The sequence below is a fragment of the Pipistrellus kuhlii genome, unplaced genomic scaffold (genome assembly GCF_014108245.1).
Source record: "Pipistrellus kuhlii isolate mPipKuh1 unplaced genomic scaffold, mPipKuh1.p scaffold_m20_p_15, whole genome shotgun sequence".
NCBI lineage: Eukaryota > Metazoa > Chordata > Mammalia > Chiroptera > Vespertilionidae > Pipistrellus > Pipistrellus kuhlii.
Genome location: NW_023425460.1, coordinates 12982378 through 13001338, shown reverse-complemented (window position 1 = coordinate 13001338; position 18961 = coordinate 12982378). Strand labels below are relative to the sequence as shown.

The 18961-nt window shown below is 36.4% G+C and overlaps 1 protein-coding gene across 1 annotated transcript in view; it reads right to left on the bottom strand.

Moving 5' to 3' along the window:
* CTNNA3 (catenin alpha 3) overlaps positions 1-18961 on the bottom strand; it is a 1168431-nt gene that overhangs the window by 876232 nt on the left and 273238 nt on the right. Inside the window, exon 6 of the mRNA XM_036438342.2 lies at positions 16668-16871. Within this exon, the coding sequence (XP_036294235.1) occupies positions 16668-16871 (204 nt within the window). The remainder of the gene's footprint in view (positions 1-16667; positions 16872-18961) is intronic.

Genomic DNA, 18961 nt, shown 5'->3' with positions numbered 1-18961 from the left:
TGGATCGCGAACCATAGGTTGAGAACCACTAGCAGGGTTGCCATAAATACCGGAAAACACAGATATTTATATTATGATTCATTAACAGTAGCAAAATTATAGTTATGAAGTAGCAACAAACACAATTTTATGGTTGGCAGTCACCACAACATGAGGAACTGTATTAAAGGTTTGAGGTATTAGAAAGGTTGAGAACCACTGATTTAAAGTCTGGTATAAATTAGGGCAAGTGGAAATACAGGTTTTTCTTTACCAGATAGCAGGGATTTGATAAAATAACTTTGATCTCCCCAATTTTATCCCTAGGTTGCCTAAAAATACAGACAAGCTTGTCCTCATGTGATTCCTTCAAAAAAATATCTCTGACATCCAAAAGGGTAAGTAAATAATATTCACATAACACATGTACTGTCAAGGATACCATGTCAAGATTCCCTCATCCAGAGTACTATCCTGTCCTTTAATATGACAGCTAATGCAACCCAAGGCCAAAATCATCTGGGAAAAGATTAAAATACTTCAACAATGTAGAAACTTAGAGGTAATTTTTAATAAAGCTTACAATAAGCATTGCTGCTAAGAAATGAAACAAATCCATGATAAGTCTTCTATCATTGCTGTATGAACCGGGTTTGTGATAAATAGTTTACACTTTCAAGCTAACTTTCCTATGTTTCACAATCTGGATCTTCCAATGTCAGTTTAAAAATTCTGGAAACAGTGTATGTCCTGAAGCCATACAAAATAATTAAATAATGAAAAATATTAAATAATGAAAAATAAAGCTTAAATTGATTCTTTAAAGGGTAAACGGTCTTGATGGCTAACTCAAAATCCCAATTCAGCACTCCACTGTGCCCATTGTTTACACACAAGTAACATGAAAGATATTTTTCTGAAGGAATCAGAAAAGTAAATATCTGATATAAATACCCAACAAAAGAATCCATAGAATATTCCCAGTATAGGCTCAGGCAGTCATGAGCTTACTTCCTTTCCACATGAATGTATTCTGATGAGTTATCACTGATGTACTATAAGTAGCAGAAACAATACATAATGAAAATCAAACTTTTCATCCTCAGCCATGAGTGAGGGAATAGTTTGTGTAAAAAGTCAAAGAGAGACAGTAATAAGAAACTTCTAAATTTAGGGCTGATCTCCTGCTAAAATACATCCGATTTTCATGCAACAATGGTAAATAGCTTGCCCAGCATCACAGTAAATGCTAGAGCCTGAGACTTTTCTGTGAAGACTAAGTAAATGAGAGTATGTAAAATGCCCGGTACATAATAGGTACCTGGCCAATAGTAAATGTCAAGAGAATGTAGATCCTCTGCCTAACCAAATCATTTCTCACTTGTTTGGTGAAATATTCTATCAATCTACTCTGGCCTTTTGATTATTTTTTTTTGTTTCAGAATTAGAAATCAACAAATAACAAAGCATTTTTATTAATAATTTTAATAAATTAAAAATTGTACACGGAAGAATGTTTAACATCTTCACTAAATTAAATTATCAAAAAGATTTTATCAAAAACCACTGACAATTAGAAAGGTTGGAAAAGATCATCTTACTTAAGATCATTACACATTTGAATAATAAATATATTATTGCCATTGTTAATATTACTCAATAGCAGAACAAAAATTATATTTAATAATTAAATTTTGAATAGCAATCTTTTTTCAATAAGCTAATCTTATGAATGTTTAAAAAGCACATTTAGAAGTTCCATGGAATTTTGACTTGCAAACTTCAAATATAAGGTTCTTAAATATCTCCATTTAATTTGTCTGAAATAAATTAACTTTAATGTACTCAAGAGATTAACTGTATTCTAAAATTGAATAAATATAAATGAATCAACATATATATCAATGCTAATCAGAAAACTACTTTATTTTAGCTATTTAAATAATAATAACTTATTTAAATAATTAGTAACTTATTAATTTGAGGGGGAAAATGGAAGTCCACTTTAATGCAACTGCTCCTGATTCCATAGAGATTATGTTAGTAACTATCTTGGAGATTCTCTAAAATAGAATGAATTCAATTATTAAACCATTCCAAATATGAGATTCTAACCTAGAAAATGGAGTCAAGAAGATTCACAACAATATCAGAGTTGAGGTAATTAGATGTCCTCAACAACCTTAAGAACACTCACTTTTAAAGGATGCTGCATATGCAAAGCGTGGAGTGTTTACTAGCCCGTGATAAATAGGGTAATAAGACTATGGACAGATTCCATTATCTGCATATACTGCATTACCAAAAGGTGTAAAGAGGCCAACAACACATCATGTTTAGCAGATTTATCAACTTTATATTGAGATTTGGTATGAAAAGTAGAATAAAGACAAGATTTACTTGAAATTCATTTTCAATCTACATGGCTAGCCTTTTTTCTATTTCATAATGGTTAGCAATATATAACACCCACCCCAAGTTCCAGCTCTATATACATCTTCCAACATATCTAATGGAATTTTTTTCTATGATGCACGGATGGTTAACTACCCAGTCTGGGCTGGGGGTTGGGGCTGGAAGAGGACAATGGGGGGGAAAGGAGACTTATGTAATACAGTATTCTCAACAATAAAGAATTTTTAAAAAGAAGAAAATGATGTTCAAAAAGCCAAACAAATACTCTTACTCTAGTTCCTTTTAAAAGTCAAAATGGCCGGGACCGGTTTGGCTCAGTGGATAGAGCATCGGCCTGTGGACTGAAAGGTCCCGGGTTCGATTCTGGTCAAGGGCATGTACCTTGGTTGTGGGCACATCCCCAGTAGGGGGTGTGCAAGAGGCAGCTGGTCGATGATTCTCTCTCATCAATGTTTCTAACTCTCTATCCCTCTCTCTTCCTCTCTGTGAAAAAATCAATAAATTATATTTTAAAAAATAAATAAATAAATAAATAAATAAAAGTCAAAATGGCATTTTTCTACCTTTTTAATACCATATTGTTCATAGATTGCTTTTCTAATCTTCCTACTGTCTAGACAAAGCAAGAAGAAAGGCCCTCCTCTGGATATTTCCACAGATTAACTAAACCAGGAATGCAGAACCCTAGAGAGATTCCTCAAATGTCATTTTGCCATTTTTGTTTAAATTTCATCTCTGAGTATGCAGAACCACAGGAGAATTATACTATCAAAATCTTCATTACAGCGTGACCTTTTGGTGAATGAAAGAAAGATCAGGCACTATGATTGATTATTTCAGAAAGCAGGGGAAGAGGTATTAACAATAACATGACATCAAATATCATATGAGGAAGTTTAAAGGGGAACAGTTCAATTTAAGTAGGTTTATAAACAAAAAAGAAACTTTATTCAGATGACCAATAATAAAACAAGCTTCAACTTATACACTAACTCATCAGCTGCTCATTCTTGGTAATAAGTAGTTCAAACTCCCTTCCCATGACTGTATAAATCCTGATGCTCTTCCCAAGGCCTCTGCAAATCACTAGAGGCTTATACCCTCAGGCATATATTTTACCTTCTGCTTCAAACAAAAGAGTTAAATTTATGGTTCATCACAGAATTCTGCAGAGCAGAACCCATATATAGAAATCGGCCATTTCCATGGATTCACACAAAAGAAAACTTGGTGTTTATCAAACTTCATTGAAGGTTTGAGGAAGAAAATTTACAGCAGAGATTGCAAATTGAAGATAAGCCATTAAAAATTCTTGAATTTCTAAAGTCATTCAAACCATTCCACAACATCCCTATGCCATCCCCTTTCTGTTCCTCCTTTGTTCCCCCAAAGGACTCTCCTTTTCCCCAAACTGTGGAGCAGTTGAGGTTTCTCTTCTGTGCCTTATCTCCTGCTCAGGAAGCAAGGGAAAGCTCACTACTGTTGCACCTCATACATTTTCATTGCATTCTGAGACTCAATTCATTTATCAAGTATTTCCTTAGCAAAGACAATTTCTTCCCCAAGAGGAAGTCTGAAGCCACTTGTTACTATTTTTTTCTAACCATCTAGCTAGTTCCATAATGTAAAAGTTTATATTCTGAATCAGTGTTTGTCCAACTATCTTTTTAGCACAAGAACCATTTTGCAAATGAACCCTAATACATCACATAGAACACAGATACACAAAACCCAACAGGACTGAAAGCAGAGCCTCTGTCTGAAGTAGAGGCTGGGAGTGGACCTGGACATGCTCCTTTGGCCTCACCTTTACCTCTCTCTTCAAATGGCTCCCAGACACACCTCACTGGAAGGCAAAGTTTCTAAGCAGTAAAGTTTGAAAAGTGCTGTCTTACCTCTGGAACAAGAAGAAACTGCAGATTTTGGTAAAGGATTGTACTTAATATGAGAAAAATTAGTCAAAACTGACCTGAAGATTATAAGCCTGTTGCATTAAAGGAAGAGTAACAGAATTGCTAAAGATCAATAAATTCTTGACTTTTAGTGTCACAATTTATGACCACTATGTGGATTATTTTCATAGTACAATTTGATGAAATGAGAGGAAAGAAAACAACTTTAGAAATGACAAATAATTCAGGATGTATTTACCATAAATCTGAAGCTTTGTCACATGAATAATTAAAGTCCATATTCATCTATGCTTCCCAATATTATATGTTTTTATAATTGAATTTCTTATGATATATAATGTGATAAGCGAAGTTAAATTTTAACATTTAAGTCTAAAGATAAGGGCTACTTATAATTCTCTACAAAATATCTTCCATTTATTATGCTTTGCAAAAAAAAAAAATGATTACATCGTGACCTAGCTTTCAGTAAATCTTATATATAGTTTATGGCTTATCTTTCCAGAAGGAGTAAGTTTTATATAAATTGAAGGCTACTAGCTTATAAGAGGAAGAGAATGGTAGTAACACATCTGAGATGTCTACCATAAACAAGGCACTGTTCTCATGCTTTTACTTCAACAGTTTTCATTCTAGCTACACATTAAAACCTCCCAGGGATCTTTTCTAGAACATTCTGATGCATGAGTGCTGCCCAGAGATTCTAATTTAATTGAAGGAGGTGGGGCCTTGGCTTGAGAATTTTTTGAGGCTCTCCAAGTGATCATAATATGCAGGTAGGATTGAAAATAAGTTTTACATACTTTATCTCATGTCATCATTATCAAAACAGACTGACCAGATAATTTTATTTTCCCTTTATTTAATATTAAAGAATTGGATTTCAGAAAGGTTGAGAAATTTGCCTCGGAGAATAAAGAAAGCAAATTTTATAATTGGATTATAAATCTAAATTTCTCTGGCTACAATGATCATTCCTACCCCTCTTTGTCAAAAATATTTCATATGAGTTAATAGTGGAAAGCTATATTTTATTTTCCTCCTGGGTTTAAAATGAGGTGGAATAAAGTATCTTCTACTTGTCATTTAAGCAATACACCATTTTCTTCATTAAAATAATCAAGGAACAGCTGTTTTCTGACTTTCAAAATGGTCCTCATTTTTTTCCTATTGAGCAAGGAATAGACAAATATTTAAGGGAATAAAATCAAAAACCCAAAAATGGCCACACACAAGTATAGCAAACTGGTTTTTTACAAAGATGCAAAAATGAATTCAATCAAAAAAGACTATTTCAAAAAATAGTGCTAGAGGAATTGGATATCAATGGGCAAACAAAATGAACCTTGAGAAAAGTCTCACACTTCATAAAAATTAACTCAAAAGAGATCATAAATGTAAACTTCAAATGTAAAACTACAAAAGTTTTAAACAACTTAAAATTTTATGAACCTAAAACTTGATTGAACATTCTATTCTTAAGACACAAAAACTATAATGTGTGAAAGAAAAGTTGATAAAATTGGCTTTATCAGCTTTGATCGCCAGATAGTATTTGCAAATCTCATATCTAAAACAAGTCTCTTTTGCAGAATATATAAAAGACTCTCAATAATTAACAGTAAAACACAAACAGTTCAATTACAAAATCAGGAAAAACATGAGTCATCCCACGAAAGAGTACATACAGGTGGCAAATAAGCATATAAAAAGGTGTTGAACATTTTAATATCATCACAATCCATTAGGGAAATGCAAATTAAGATCATGATAAGTAATGACTACACACCTATTAGAACGGCTAACATAAAAACAGTAAAAATGCCAAAAGCTGGACAGGGTGTGAAGTAGTTATTCTCTTTGCTGGTAGGGATGTAAAATACCACAGCCACTCTGAAAAAAAACTGTTTGACAGTTTCTTAAAAACTAAACATCTGTTTACCATATAATCCAGTAATTGCTCTTTGGGGCATTTATCTCCGAGAAGTGAAAACTTATGTCTACAGAAAACCCTGCACATGACTGTTCACAGAAGCTTTCTTTGTAATAGCCCCGAACTGGGAACAACGAAGTGTCCCATAGTAGGTGATGGGTGTAATAAACTGTGGGACTCCCCTAACATGGGATACTGCTCAGCAACAAAAAGGAATTCTCTATCAATACATGCAACATGGGTTGATTTCTAGGACATCATGCTGAGTGGGGGGGGAAAGCCAGTCTCAACATATACTGTATGATACCCCTTATAGAATATTTTTAAAAAGAGAAAATTGTAGAAATGAAGAACAGATTAGTATTTGCCCGGGGTTAGAAATGGTAGGGTAGGGGTGAAGGGAAGGGAGAGAGATCAGGAGGGAAAGTGTGACCATGAAGTAGTAGGAAGAGGAAGATATTTGCAGTGATGGAATATTTCTGTGTCTTTGGTATAGTGGTGATTACATAAATCTATGCATGTGATAAAAATAGATACATAATATTTATCATTGTCAACTTCCTGGTTATATAAGATGCAACCAATGTGGATAGGTGGCAAAAGGTACACTGAACTTCTCTGTACTATCATTGCAACTTCTCTTTAATTTATAATTATTTCCAAATAAAATGTTGGGAGGGGGTTAATATTAGTTTCTGGTTTTTGAGAGGTATTCCTAGAACACTTCCATAACCCCACAATGAGAGAAAATGGGGAGGATTCCCCATAGAGTATGAACAGCTGATTATAAAACAAAAGTAATCATCAAGTAGTCCCGTTGGTTCTACTGTACAAACGTCTAGCTTTTATATAAAGGTCAGAAACTACAATAGATAAAGTGAACAGTCGGTGCTTTAAAGGAGCTGTAAAGTTAGGAAGAGCTTCTGTTTTTACAAAACACGATTCCCAGAAGTACTGATTACCATCTCTCTGCTATGCACCAAACAAAAGAATTCTTTTTCTCTCCGCAGTTGTAAGCCAACTGCCACACTTAAGTACTGCCAACTTTGTGGGGTTGTGCATATTTATGTTTCTGAGCTCTACACTTAAAATTGCCAAGGAGGAGGGGAGACTTAGTAACCACAAGAGGCTGTTTGCCTGCTTCTGCAGCACAAATTATACAGTCAGGATTCAATGGCTGTGATTCAATACCACTGAAGAGGGCAGGTGATCGGCATGCACACTTTGGGAATGTCCATTGTGGCTCACCTGGAAAGTTTCAAAGTGACTTCTAAAAAGCAATTACAGACACCGTGACAGCATAAATGCATGCAGACATAAATAATCCTTGTAGCTTTTTGTTTAGTTTTCACATTGGGCACTAGAATCTTGACCCATAATTAGATAAGGTTTACCCACTTCAGATCTCTGTTATAAGGATAACTGTAGGAGTTTTATTTTTAACCCAGGACTTAAAGAACATAAAGGATTTTTGAAAATTAACTAAATCTGCCGGGACCAGTTTGGCTCAGTGGATAGAGTGTCGGCTTGGGGACTGAAGGGTCCGGGGTAAGATTCCGGTCAAGGACATGTACCTCGGTTGCGGGCATATCCCCAGTGGGGGGTGTGCAGGAGGCAGCTGATCGATGACTCTCTCTCATTGATGTTTCTGACTCTCTATCTCTCTACCTTCCTTTCTGTACAAAAATCAATAAAATATATTTTAAAAAATTAACTAAATCTATATTTTGTAAGAGGACCCATTAACAGACTTCTCTACATACATCTGCTTACTATCAGTTTTGTTGTCCTCTTTACAAAGAACTTGTTAGTAACTCTTGACCATATGACTCCTTGAAAGCATGTCAAACTGACGGCCAGCAGGCCACATGCTTGAATAGGCATCTGGCCCGCCGGCCACGAGTTTGACATACTTGTAGCAGTTCCTAACATTTGGCATTAGGGTGGTTAGATTTGCCATGCTCCTCTCAAAGTAAAGTCTTTGCCAATAAAAGTCTTTAATACTCAGATTAGCATTACCATGTAAGAAGCAACAAATTATTCTCTCTCATGGTTCCGAGTTTGACTGACTCAGCCAGGATCTCACACATCAGGTCTCTATGCAGGACCAGTCAAGGTCAGGCTGCACCATATGAAGGTGCAGACATCCAAAACAGCCTCCTTACAGGATGGTCTTTAACGCTGGCTTTGGCAGGGAATTCAGGGTAGGCTATCAACCAGAGTGCCTACCAGCTGACTTCTCCATCTGCATGGGCTTCTTACTGCATGGGGTATAGCAACTGCATCCTGAGAAGGAGGGTCCCAAGGCTGAGCATTCCAAGGGATTTAGGAGCAATCTGAAAGACCTTTTATGACATAACCTCAGAAGTTCCAGAATGTTACTTCTGCCACATTTAATTGGTCAGGCAAGTATGAAAACAAGCCCAGGTTCAAGAAGAAGAATATCAAATCCCACCTAGTGATGGAGGAAGGGCAAAGTCATACCAAAGAAAACGCAAAATGGGAGATGTTACTGTGGCTTTTTTTTTTTTTAATTCAATCCACCACATATGGCAAGTTTTGCTTTTCTCCAATATGCTGGTATAAAATGCCAGTGGCCTATTGTACTGGCTGACAGCAAAATCGGCAGCATGGTGTTCTAGTTCTTGGTTGCCCTGACCTAAGTATTCTGTGTCTTTTTTCTTTTATTATATTTTTTCCCAGCAGCATTATTGAAGCTGAAGAAACGAGATTATCAGGCAACAAAACTCTGTGGCGGAGAAGGCATTTCTGCATAGAGCTGTGTTGTCCAATATGATAGTCACCAAACACGTGGACAATGAACATTTTAAATGAGGCTAGTCCAGATGGACTATAAATGTAAAATGCACACCAGATTTCAGGGACTTAGTATTAAAAAGGAATGTAAACTATTTCAGTGATAATGTTTTTAATAATTAAATTTTGAAATGATATTTTGCATATACTGAACTAGCTAAATTATTCTCATTAGTTTTACCTGTTTTTTTTTGTTTTGTTTTTTTTTACTGTATGTGGCTACTAGAGAATTTTAAATTATATGAGTGAATCACATATTATTCTAGCTTGCATAACATTTCCATTACAAAGCACTGGCTCAGAAAATAAACTAAATCATATTTTCCATTGTGTACAACCACAATTCATGATGTTTACACCATTAAATGCTCTTCAGGCATTTTAATTACTTCATGTTAAATCTTATGTGAGATATATAAGCACATTCAAAATCAATATTTGGTATTTCTATAAAACTCTGATTACCTTCCCTGACATTTAAATATACAATTCATATTTAATATATCTATAAGTTTACTATATAATTGCAGCAATTCATTTCACATAGGATTTCAATTTTCCATTTCTGCTGAACAAATTATTACAAACTTAAGTGTCTTCAACAATGGCCACTTCCTCCATCATTAAAGCAAAAAATGGTGGATTGACCTCCCACACCACACACATTCATATTCTTTCTCTCTCTCTCTCTCTCTCTCTCTCTCTCTCTCTCTCTCTCTCTCTCTCTCTCTCTCTCTCTCTCTTCGCCCTTTCTTTTTTTCTCTCACTTTTCTCCTTCCATCTCAGACAAGAAAAGTTCTGTTTTTAAGGACTCATGTAATTGGACTGGAGTCACCCATTTAATCCAGGAAAGTTTCTCCTCCTCAAGACCCCTTTTTCAAAGTTTCTTATACCATGAGTATCCACAGGTTCCAACAATTAAGATGTGGACATCTGTGTAAGAGAGAGGGATGGGGGGGGGGGGGGGGCGCGTGATCAGTATTCTGATTACCATACAGGAATCAACTTTTTACTGGGAGATAAAATTCCTTACAGGTTTTAAAATTCTTTGTCATATGTAAATGAAAGAAAAGGTATAGCCAAAACCGGTTTAGCTCAGTGAGTAGAACGTCGGCCTGCGGACAGAAAGGTCCCAAGTTCAATTCCGGTCAAGGGCATGTGCCTTGGTTACGGACATATCCCCAGTAAGGGGGAGTGCAAGAGGCAACTGATGGATGTTTCTCTTTTTTTGATGTTTCTAGCTTTCTGTCTCTCTCTCTTCCTCTCTGTAAAAACTCAATAAAATATATTTATTTTTTTTAAAGAAAAGGTATAGTGCCCTCAGACTGAATCATACTCAAAATCCAAATCTACTAAGGTACTAGGCATTTACTCCACATTTGTATAAATGTCAAACTAAAACAGTAAAAAGCTGCTCTGGGGCGTTAAAGCAAAAAAACCACAGTTGAGTTCTTAGATACAAAGAATGACAGTTATCTCTAAGGAAAGCATAAGTCACATTATTAGCATAGGTAGCTAGTTGGTTAAAAAAGGGAGCAAATGGAACCGAACATTAGGGGAAGCCACAGCACTCACAGGCTCACCAGGCTCCAGCCACATCCTCCACCAGAGACCAATAAATTGAAAAACTTTGTCTCCAACATAATCAACCACTCACAAGCCAGCCAGCCAGCACTGCCATGTAATGGAAAATTTTAAGATTTTTAAAATGTAAAGCATCTAATACAGTGCACCTGAACTAATAATGGACTAATTCCAATATGCAGTCCATGCCAAAACATGAAAGAAAAAGAAAGAAAATAAATTTTGAAGCTGCCTTTACATTTTTATAGTTTTAATTCTAACCCATCTCTAGTATTGAAAGAGCTTATTGCATATAGATCATCCTAACTGCTTCACCTTATCATCATGAGAAAGAAGGGTGAAATAATTTCCAAAATGTATTTTTAGGAGAGAAGTGAAGGCCTTGTATGGAAGAAAAACTCCATAATATATCTTTGCTGGCTTTATCGAACCTTTATAATACCCCAAGACAGGGAATGCATTAAACCCAACATACAAATAAAATAGACCTCTGAATAACAAAAGCCATTCAACTTGATTATCTACTCACTCAACAAATACAGAATGAGAACCAACAATGGATGGTTACATGAGATACCTGGAGAAGAAAATATTGAGCAAGTGAGAGGTCTAGATGTGGGAAATGGTCCCTGAATACAGTCTAGGCCTGACTCTTTTATACTAGCAGAGCCATGCCTTGCTCAACTCTCTAATATCCTCCTATAGTAAAGTATTAACCTGAGAGCTAACTTCTCCAATAATTTTACATCTCCTGAAAATCCTCCCCAGCAAGACATCTACACTTAAGAGCATCAACCTAATTTCAACCCACCCCCAGATATATATCCGAGTCTGGTTCTTAAGAACTGAAACATGATGGCCAATCACTTCCAGTTATATTTTCACCAATTATAAAAATACCACCCTTTAAAAACAACTGATTCCCCTCTACCCTTCCTTCATGGGAGGGCCTCCTTATTCTCCCTCATCGACATGAAGAATTCCTCTAATTACACTGTAAATCAGAGAAGATGCACTGGACCTAACCCATACTGGAAGTATAACAAAACCAGCAGATATACCTTAGAAAAATATGCGTCAGCTTTAAAAGACAAAAGTTAAACTATTTCTGATTCAAAATGTTCTCTGGGATGTATACTTTTCATTGAATTAGTTGGGGTAACATTGGTTAAGAAAATTATAGAGGTTTTAGGTGTCCAGTTCCATAATACATCATCTGTATATTGTAGTGTGTGTTCAACACCCCAAGCCTCCCATCACCATGTATTCCCCCTATTCCCTCTTCTACCTCCCCCAATGCCCTTTTCCTTTGGTAATCACCTTACTGTTGTCTGTGTCCACGATGGGTTCTTTGTTTTCTGTTTGTTTGCCTGCTTGCTTTCTTGCTTGCTTAAGCCCTTCACCTTTTCCACCCAGCCTCTCACCTTCCTCTGGAATATATTTTTTAATAAGTAAGAATCCTGTTTTTGCAATATGACTGGATGTGGATGCAAATGTACAGAGTGATGAGAAAATTTTGCTTCATAATTTTCACATTGATCCTCAGAAGAGGCCTGCACATTGCAAAAGCAGGCCTTTTATAACAGGCAGTTCATCCACATAAATTTACTAAATATTTGAAACTCATCTCCTTTAATGTCAGAGACGCTGCTTCTCCATCACAGGGCATATATAGAATGCAATAATCTCACTGATTCTTTCATTTATCCAAAAGAACAATTCAGCTTTTTCTAAATCCGAGGCATTATGCCTGGGGCTTTTGGTAAAACAGCGAATAAAACAGACACGTTCTCTGCCAGCATGGAGCTGAAAGTGAGTAAGGGATACTAACTAAAAGCAGATCTGAAATGCAAGGATTAATGATACTTCCACAGGAGAGACTAGGGAAGACTGGTTTTAGTATTAGGTACTGGACCTCCCAGAGATGTCCGTATCCTCATTCCCAGAGCCTGCGGAAGTGTTAGTTACATGGATGGCTAGAGGGTGCAATTAAGAGTACAGGCTTTGAGATAAGATAATTATCCTTGATCATCTGGAAGGGCCCTACTTATCATCACAGGAGTCCTAAAAAGAAGAGAACATTTCCTGGCTGCAGTCAAAGGAAAAGATGCGAGGACAGAAGCAGAGTCGGAGAAGTGTGATGCAGCTGGCGCTGGGTGCAGGCAGAGGTCCATGAGCCAGGGAATGCAGGTGGCCTCTGGAAGCTAGCACTGGAAAAGGCAAGGGAACGGATTGCTCCCTAGAGCCGCCAGAAAAGGATGCCACCCTGCTGACACTGCCGTTTTTAACCCAGGGAGACGTGTGTCAAACTTTGACCGACAGAGATGTGAATTGTAATCTGTGTTATTTAAGCCACCAAGTTTGTGGGAATTTCTTAAAGTAGCAATAGAAAAACAAATTTTATATATATTCTCTATGACGCATATAATATACTAGAGGCCCAGTGCACAAAATCTGTGCATGGGCAGGGTCCCTAAGCCTGGCCAGCAATCAGGGCCAATCTGTGAGGCAACCATTGGGGTGCTCGGGGGTCCCCATTGGCACCTGCCTTGGCTGGCCTGGGGCCTGCAGGCTGGGGGCAGTTCCTGCATTGAGTGTCTGGCCCCTGGTGGTCAGTGTGCATTCCTCAACTAGTATTTGACATTTGCTCTAGGAGAAAGGCATATGTAAATATTCTTAGGTCACCCAAAGAACATCGCCTCAACTCTGCTCTTCCTTTCCTCTGTTCCTGTTCTCACCATGAACTCTCCCTCAACATTTTCTCCACGCTTACCATAGAAATACCATAAATAAACTTTAAATTAATTGCTTCAGGCACGTTGTCGTTTTAATTTAAAAGACCGAGAAGCAGCAAGCACTAAATTCACTTTATCTGCATCCAAATAATAATTACTGAGCACCTGCTACTGCAAGGCTCTATGCTGAGCGCCAGGAGCACGGTTCCCACTCTCCTAGGGCTCCTGGCTAGTGGAGGGGGCAGACAAGCAGAGGAATTCCATCTGGGCTAAGAGCTTGAAAGGGGGAAATGCCATGAGGGAGACATTGCTGGGGGTGTCTGCCCTCCTTTGCCAGAGGGGAGAAGAGAAAGCATGGGGAAAGAGGAAGAAAGAAAAACAACCTCCATCAAGTATAAATAGTAGATAGTATTGTAGTACAATCTAATCAATTAAATAACCATGAAATATTTGGGTTCCTACAATTAAGTTTACCCTTAAAATGATAAAAATGAGATAATTATCTGGACAAGCTTTAAAAAAAAAGCTACTTACCTTTCATCTGAATTATTTATTATAAACAAAAAAGTCACTTCCCGCTTTCCTGTTCTAACACAGAACTTACCTTGTTTTAAAATGAATACGCCTAACAGAAAGATATTGGTAACGTAAGTGTTGTGTACTTGACTCCTTGAAACTGAACATGAGATTAAATCCTCAGTAAGTGAAAATAAGAGACACAGAAAAGTGCAAACCTGTTTTCAGGGCCTTACTTAGCATATTTGATACCAGTAATACATCCTTTTTAAACACCTCTCTCCTCTACGTAACAAAATTACATTTCAGTAATAATCTCACATAATCATTATTTTTCTAATTTGTTCTTTAACTTCAAAGCGATAGACAATCTTCAAAAGGAGCATTCATTTCAAAGTTGTAAGTCAAACTCAATGAAATATTTCACAATTGAAATCTATACTTAACCTGACAAAAATATTACCCCTCACAATTCAGTTCCATGATTATATTTTTTTTTATTTAAAAAAACACCTCCGTATCACATAAAATAACAGAATTGAAGCAACTCCGGTTCTTTGTCTTTGTAATCATTGTGGCATTCCTGTCAATTTTGAATCTGCTATTTCAGTGCGAAAAGACTATACTGTTTATTAAAGGATGGTCATTAAAATGTGCTAATTTGAGTTACATACACATTATTAAAACAGCAACTACAGCCAATTGCTTAGAATTTAGAAGAATTATGTGGAAAACATTTTATCAGTGGCATTCAGAATTGGTGGTGCATGGTGATAACACGAAGCAGACTGACTTTTAGTTGGTTTTATAAATTTCTAGAAACAGTGTCCCTTCTTGATTGCACCATAGGCAGAATGCTCCCATAATTTCACCTTTGGTGTGAATAGTTTTCAACCCAAAAAGTTTTTAAGCCAAAGTGGAAGAAACCATAACACCACTACTATTTTTATGTGACATATGTTTATTATGTACAGACCCAGCTTCAGGGGCCTGAGACTCTGCACAGAGCCTTTTTCTGCTCAAAAAGGCCTACCTTGGCTTTTTTTAATTTTCTTAATTCTTTATTGTTGAAAGTAATATATATGTCTCCTTTTCCCCCCATTGACCTCTCCCAGCTCGCTCTTGTCCCCCAGTACAAGCCCTAACCCCCACACACATTGTTTTTGTCCACTGGTTATGCTTGCATGCATGCATACAAGTCCTTTGGTTTTTAATGTTCTGCTACCACAGTGTTCATATTCCTAACAACTTTACCTTCGAAGTTGTGTATTAAGGGAAGTCCTATGGGGCAATGAAGCATGTACCCTAGACGCACATGCAGACAGAGGTCCGCAGACTATTCTCCCACCTGGTGATTGCTGCCACCACGCACTCCTGGTAGGCTCCTTGGCACAGTCAGTGTGGGTTGGGGTTATGGGTCAAGTACACATTAATATCTCTGAGGGTCTGCTTGCCCCCACAAGTATCCCTATGCTCTAAAGAACCTAACACTAAATAAAATAACTTTCTTAGGTCAACTGAGACTGTGAATAGACGAAAAAGGTACTCCCACCCTCCTACCCCAAACTCGCTTTTGAACAACAGGATTTGCTTTTTCAGTTTTGCACTGGGCTCTACAGTTATGTAGCCATCCAAAAATAAATTCCAATACAATATAACCTTCTGAGTTTCTTACAATGGATGCATTCCCTTAAAAAAACCTTTAAGATTATATGTTAAAAACGGGGTTATTCTAGCTTAAGGAGCAGGGCATGATGCTATTAACATGTTCTTCTTAACAAAATGTACTATACGACTCTGATTTCTTGACCAGCAAGAGACTGTTGGTCAGGAGCCAAAGTCATCAAATATTAAGAACAAGGAGCTATATCAAACATGTTGAAAAATTCTTAAAACTCACTAATTTTAGCACATATTATTTGCATAAATTACTTATACCGAACAACCCCAATTCTTCATTTTCATATCCAAAAAGTGATGTTTTGAAAGTAATAACTTTTATTCCATTTATAATAGGGCAGATCAACAAAACATTCCAGTTATAAACCTTTCATTTTGTTGAGCTCTTCTATTTAAAAATGCTTCATGGTCAATATAGAGCTGACAATGAAGACCTCCTTCATTTTAAAAATGGCATTAAGATTTGAATGTAAGACTCCACAGATGGATAAATATATATGGAATGAATACATAATATAAGAATATATAAAATCTGAAAGCAAAAGGACCTTGAAACATTTGTGCATTTGTCTAAATTTAGACAGCATTCCTAATATTCCTAAAAGATAGTTAAATCTGCCAAAACTCTATAGCATTATGTCACATTTGAAAAGGGTTACGAGCCACCCGAACTAAATGAGCTCTTTCACATCTTCAAAAACGGTCCCTGATCCCCACAGCAATGACTTCATCCAACACTATCTAAAGTCTGGCTTGGATATTCACCAACTTCAGTCTGAGAATATGGTCCTTTGCTTAACCTTTTTATCCTTTAAATCGATGCGCAGCTCCTCCTTCCCTTCTCCAATCCTGAATCCCTTCTTCAGCTAACACATCTAGATACCATTTCAAACAATGCAATCAAACGTAAACAACCTTCTGGTTAGAATCCATCCCCAGAAAATCCAATCTCACTGCTCCACCCTGTGAGCAGAACCTACTCAGCAAGCCAGTCTCATTTATTTATCGCTTATCACTTATTTATCACTTATCACATGTTCCACACAGGAAATCGGCACAAGCCCAATGCACAGGATGGGGGAAACCGTTACTCACGTTGTTCATGTACTCGGAGAGCAGGTCCTGCAGAGCCTGGCGAATGGCGTTGCACTCCGCGATGATCCGCTCCCGATGGAAGTCCCTGGTGCAGGAAGAGTCGGCCAGCAGAGCAGCCCCGCTGATGATGGCTTCAAGGCGTTGCTCTAGCGATGGTCTTATTTCCTCCTCGGTCACCGTCAGTGGGTCCAAGACAATTAAATTCTAAAGGCAAAACACATTTGGAGGGTTAGAACTTCATAACATCCTATTTTTTAAGAAAAATATCATTTTGGTTTCATCTTTAGAATTCAGATGTGATCATAAAGAAAATTGCATTTCTACTTGTCTTACTCAGTTTATGCATAATTCTATGTGGCAATTATTATTCAGGGGAGTGATGATTACTGTACAATTATGAGCATTGGTTCTAATATCAGACAGATGTGTATTCAAATCTTGCCTTTCCCGCTCATACACAATGTGAGCTAATTCAAGGGCCTTAGGTACTCTGAGCCTCATCTTCCTGATCTGTAAAGTTTTAATATTAACATTGTGCGTCTCATAAAACTGTTGTAAGAACAATATGAGTGCTTAATACAGTGCATGGCACATTGTTATTTACAATACTCATCTTTAGATAGAACTTTAGTTTACATTATATTTTCATATATATAATCAAATCCTGACAGCACTATAAAGAGGTGGGCAGCACATCAGCAGATGATTGGATCAAAAAACTATGCTACATCTACACAATGGAATACTATGCTGCCATAAAAAAGGACTTTTTATCATTTGCAGCAACCTGGATGGAATTGGAGAACATCATGCTGAGTGAAATAAGCCAATCAATGAAAGAGAAACACCACATGACCTCACTCATTTATAGATAATAAAGAACATTACAAACTGACGAACGAAAAGATAGATATAGAGACAGTAAAGCAACAAGCAGACTGTCAAATTACAGTGGGGAGGGTAGGGAGATCTGGGGAAGATCAACCGAAGGACTTGTATGCATGCATATAAGTACAACCAATGGACACAAAACTCTGGGGAGGGAGGGCATGTCTGGGAGGGGGGTGTGATGGTATATGTACACAGATAATTTAATAAAAAAAATAAAAATTTAAAAAATTTAAAAATTAAAAAAAAAGAGGTGGACAGCAAAGATAGTGTAAAATTGATAATAAATGACTAAGACTGTTTCACCCAAAGTCACGGAGAAAATAATGTTAAAGTTCAGACATGTATCCAGATCTAATATCTAATTCAATATTCATTTCATTATGCTTTACTATAAATCATACACTCTAATTAACTTAAACACTCACATATCGAAAAGAATTGTGAATAATAATTATTTATTGAAAAAGTAAGACTCCATCTTTCTGTTGATCTATTATAACTTCCAGCTATTCCTACTATTGAAAATTGCATGATATTTTTAAGGATTCCATGAGATATAAGTCTCCAAGCAAAAGAAGTCAAGATAATCTATAGTCTCTGAAAAAAAGATGAAAGGTGTGAGGGTCTAGGGTTTCTTTATTAAAATAGAGAGGAAGCTTTTCCAAAGTTTAGGCGTAATGTGGCAATTAGAGAAAGAGTTAGAATCAAATAAAAGCGCTCTGAATAATCCTAACATAAAATGGATGCATATAATAATCTTTAAATGCTATAGTATATAGTTGACAATGAAGATTTTAAATGTATGTGCAAGTATAAATCTATACACATACAATGAACATCATTGATATTTAAAGTATATAATCATATAATTAAATTTTAAATATACACATATGTAGAGAGAGCTCTATGTATATTGTGTATGTGTGTGTATAAAATCGTAAATTGATCATTGCACTATATTACATTATGATAAATATCTGGGATCAAAAGTAGTCAGGATAAAATTTTAAAACCTTTAACTCCAGGAACAGGGTAGGAGGAGAAAATTATTACAAAAACAGAAATCATTTTAAAGCAATGAGGGGAAAAATAGGACTATGTATTTCACATATTATAGAATATAAAATATAAACAGTTTATATTCAAACTAAACTCAGTTTAGTTTCAAAAAGGAAATAAAGTTTACAAATGCCAAACTTAATATTTTTGCTATCCAATGCATAATCTTTTGGATGAGACAATAATCCAACCATGGGCTTGGCCATCAGTCAAGGATTCATTTACATTTAAATCTACCTCCTTATTTCACTTGTCATTTTTACCATACCTTCCTTTGGCTCAATAACTTAGTATACACATTCCACTCTAACAGATCATAACAATAATTAAACTAATTAAAGCCT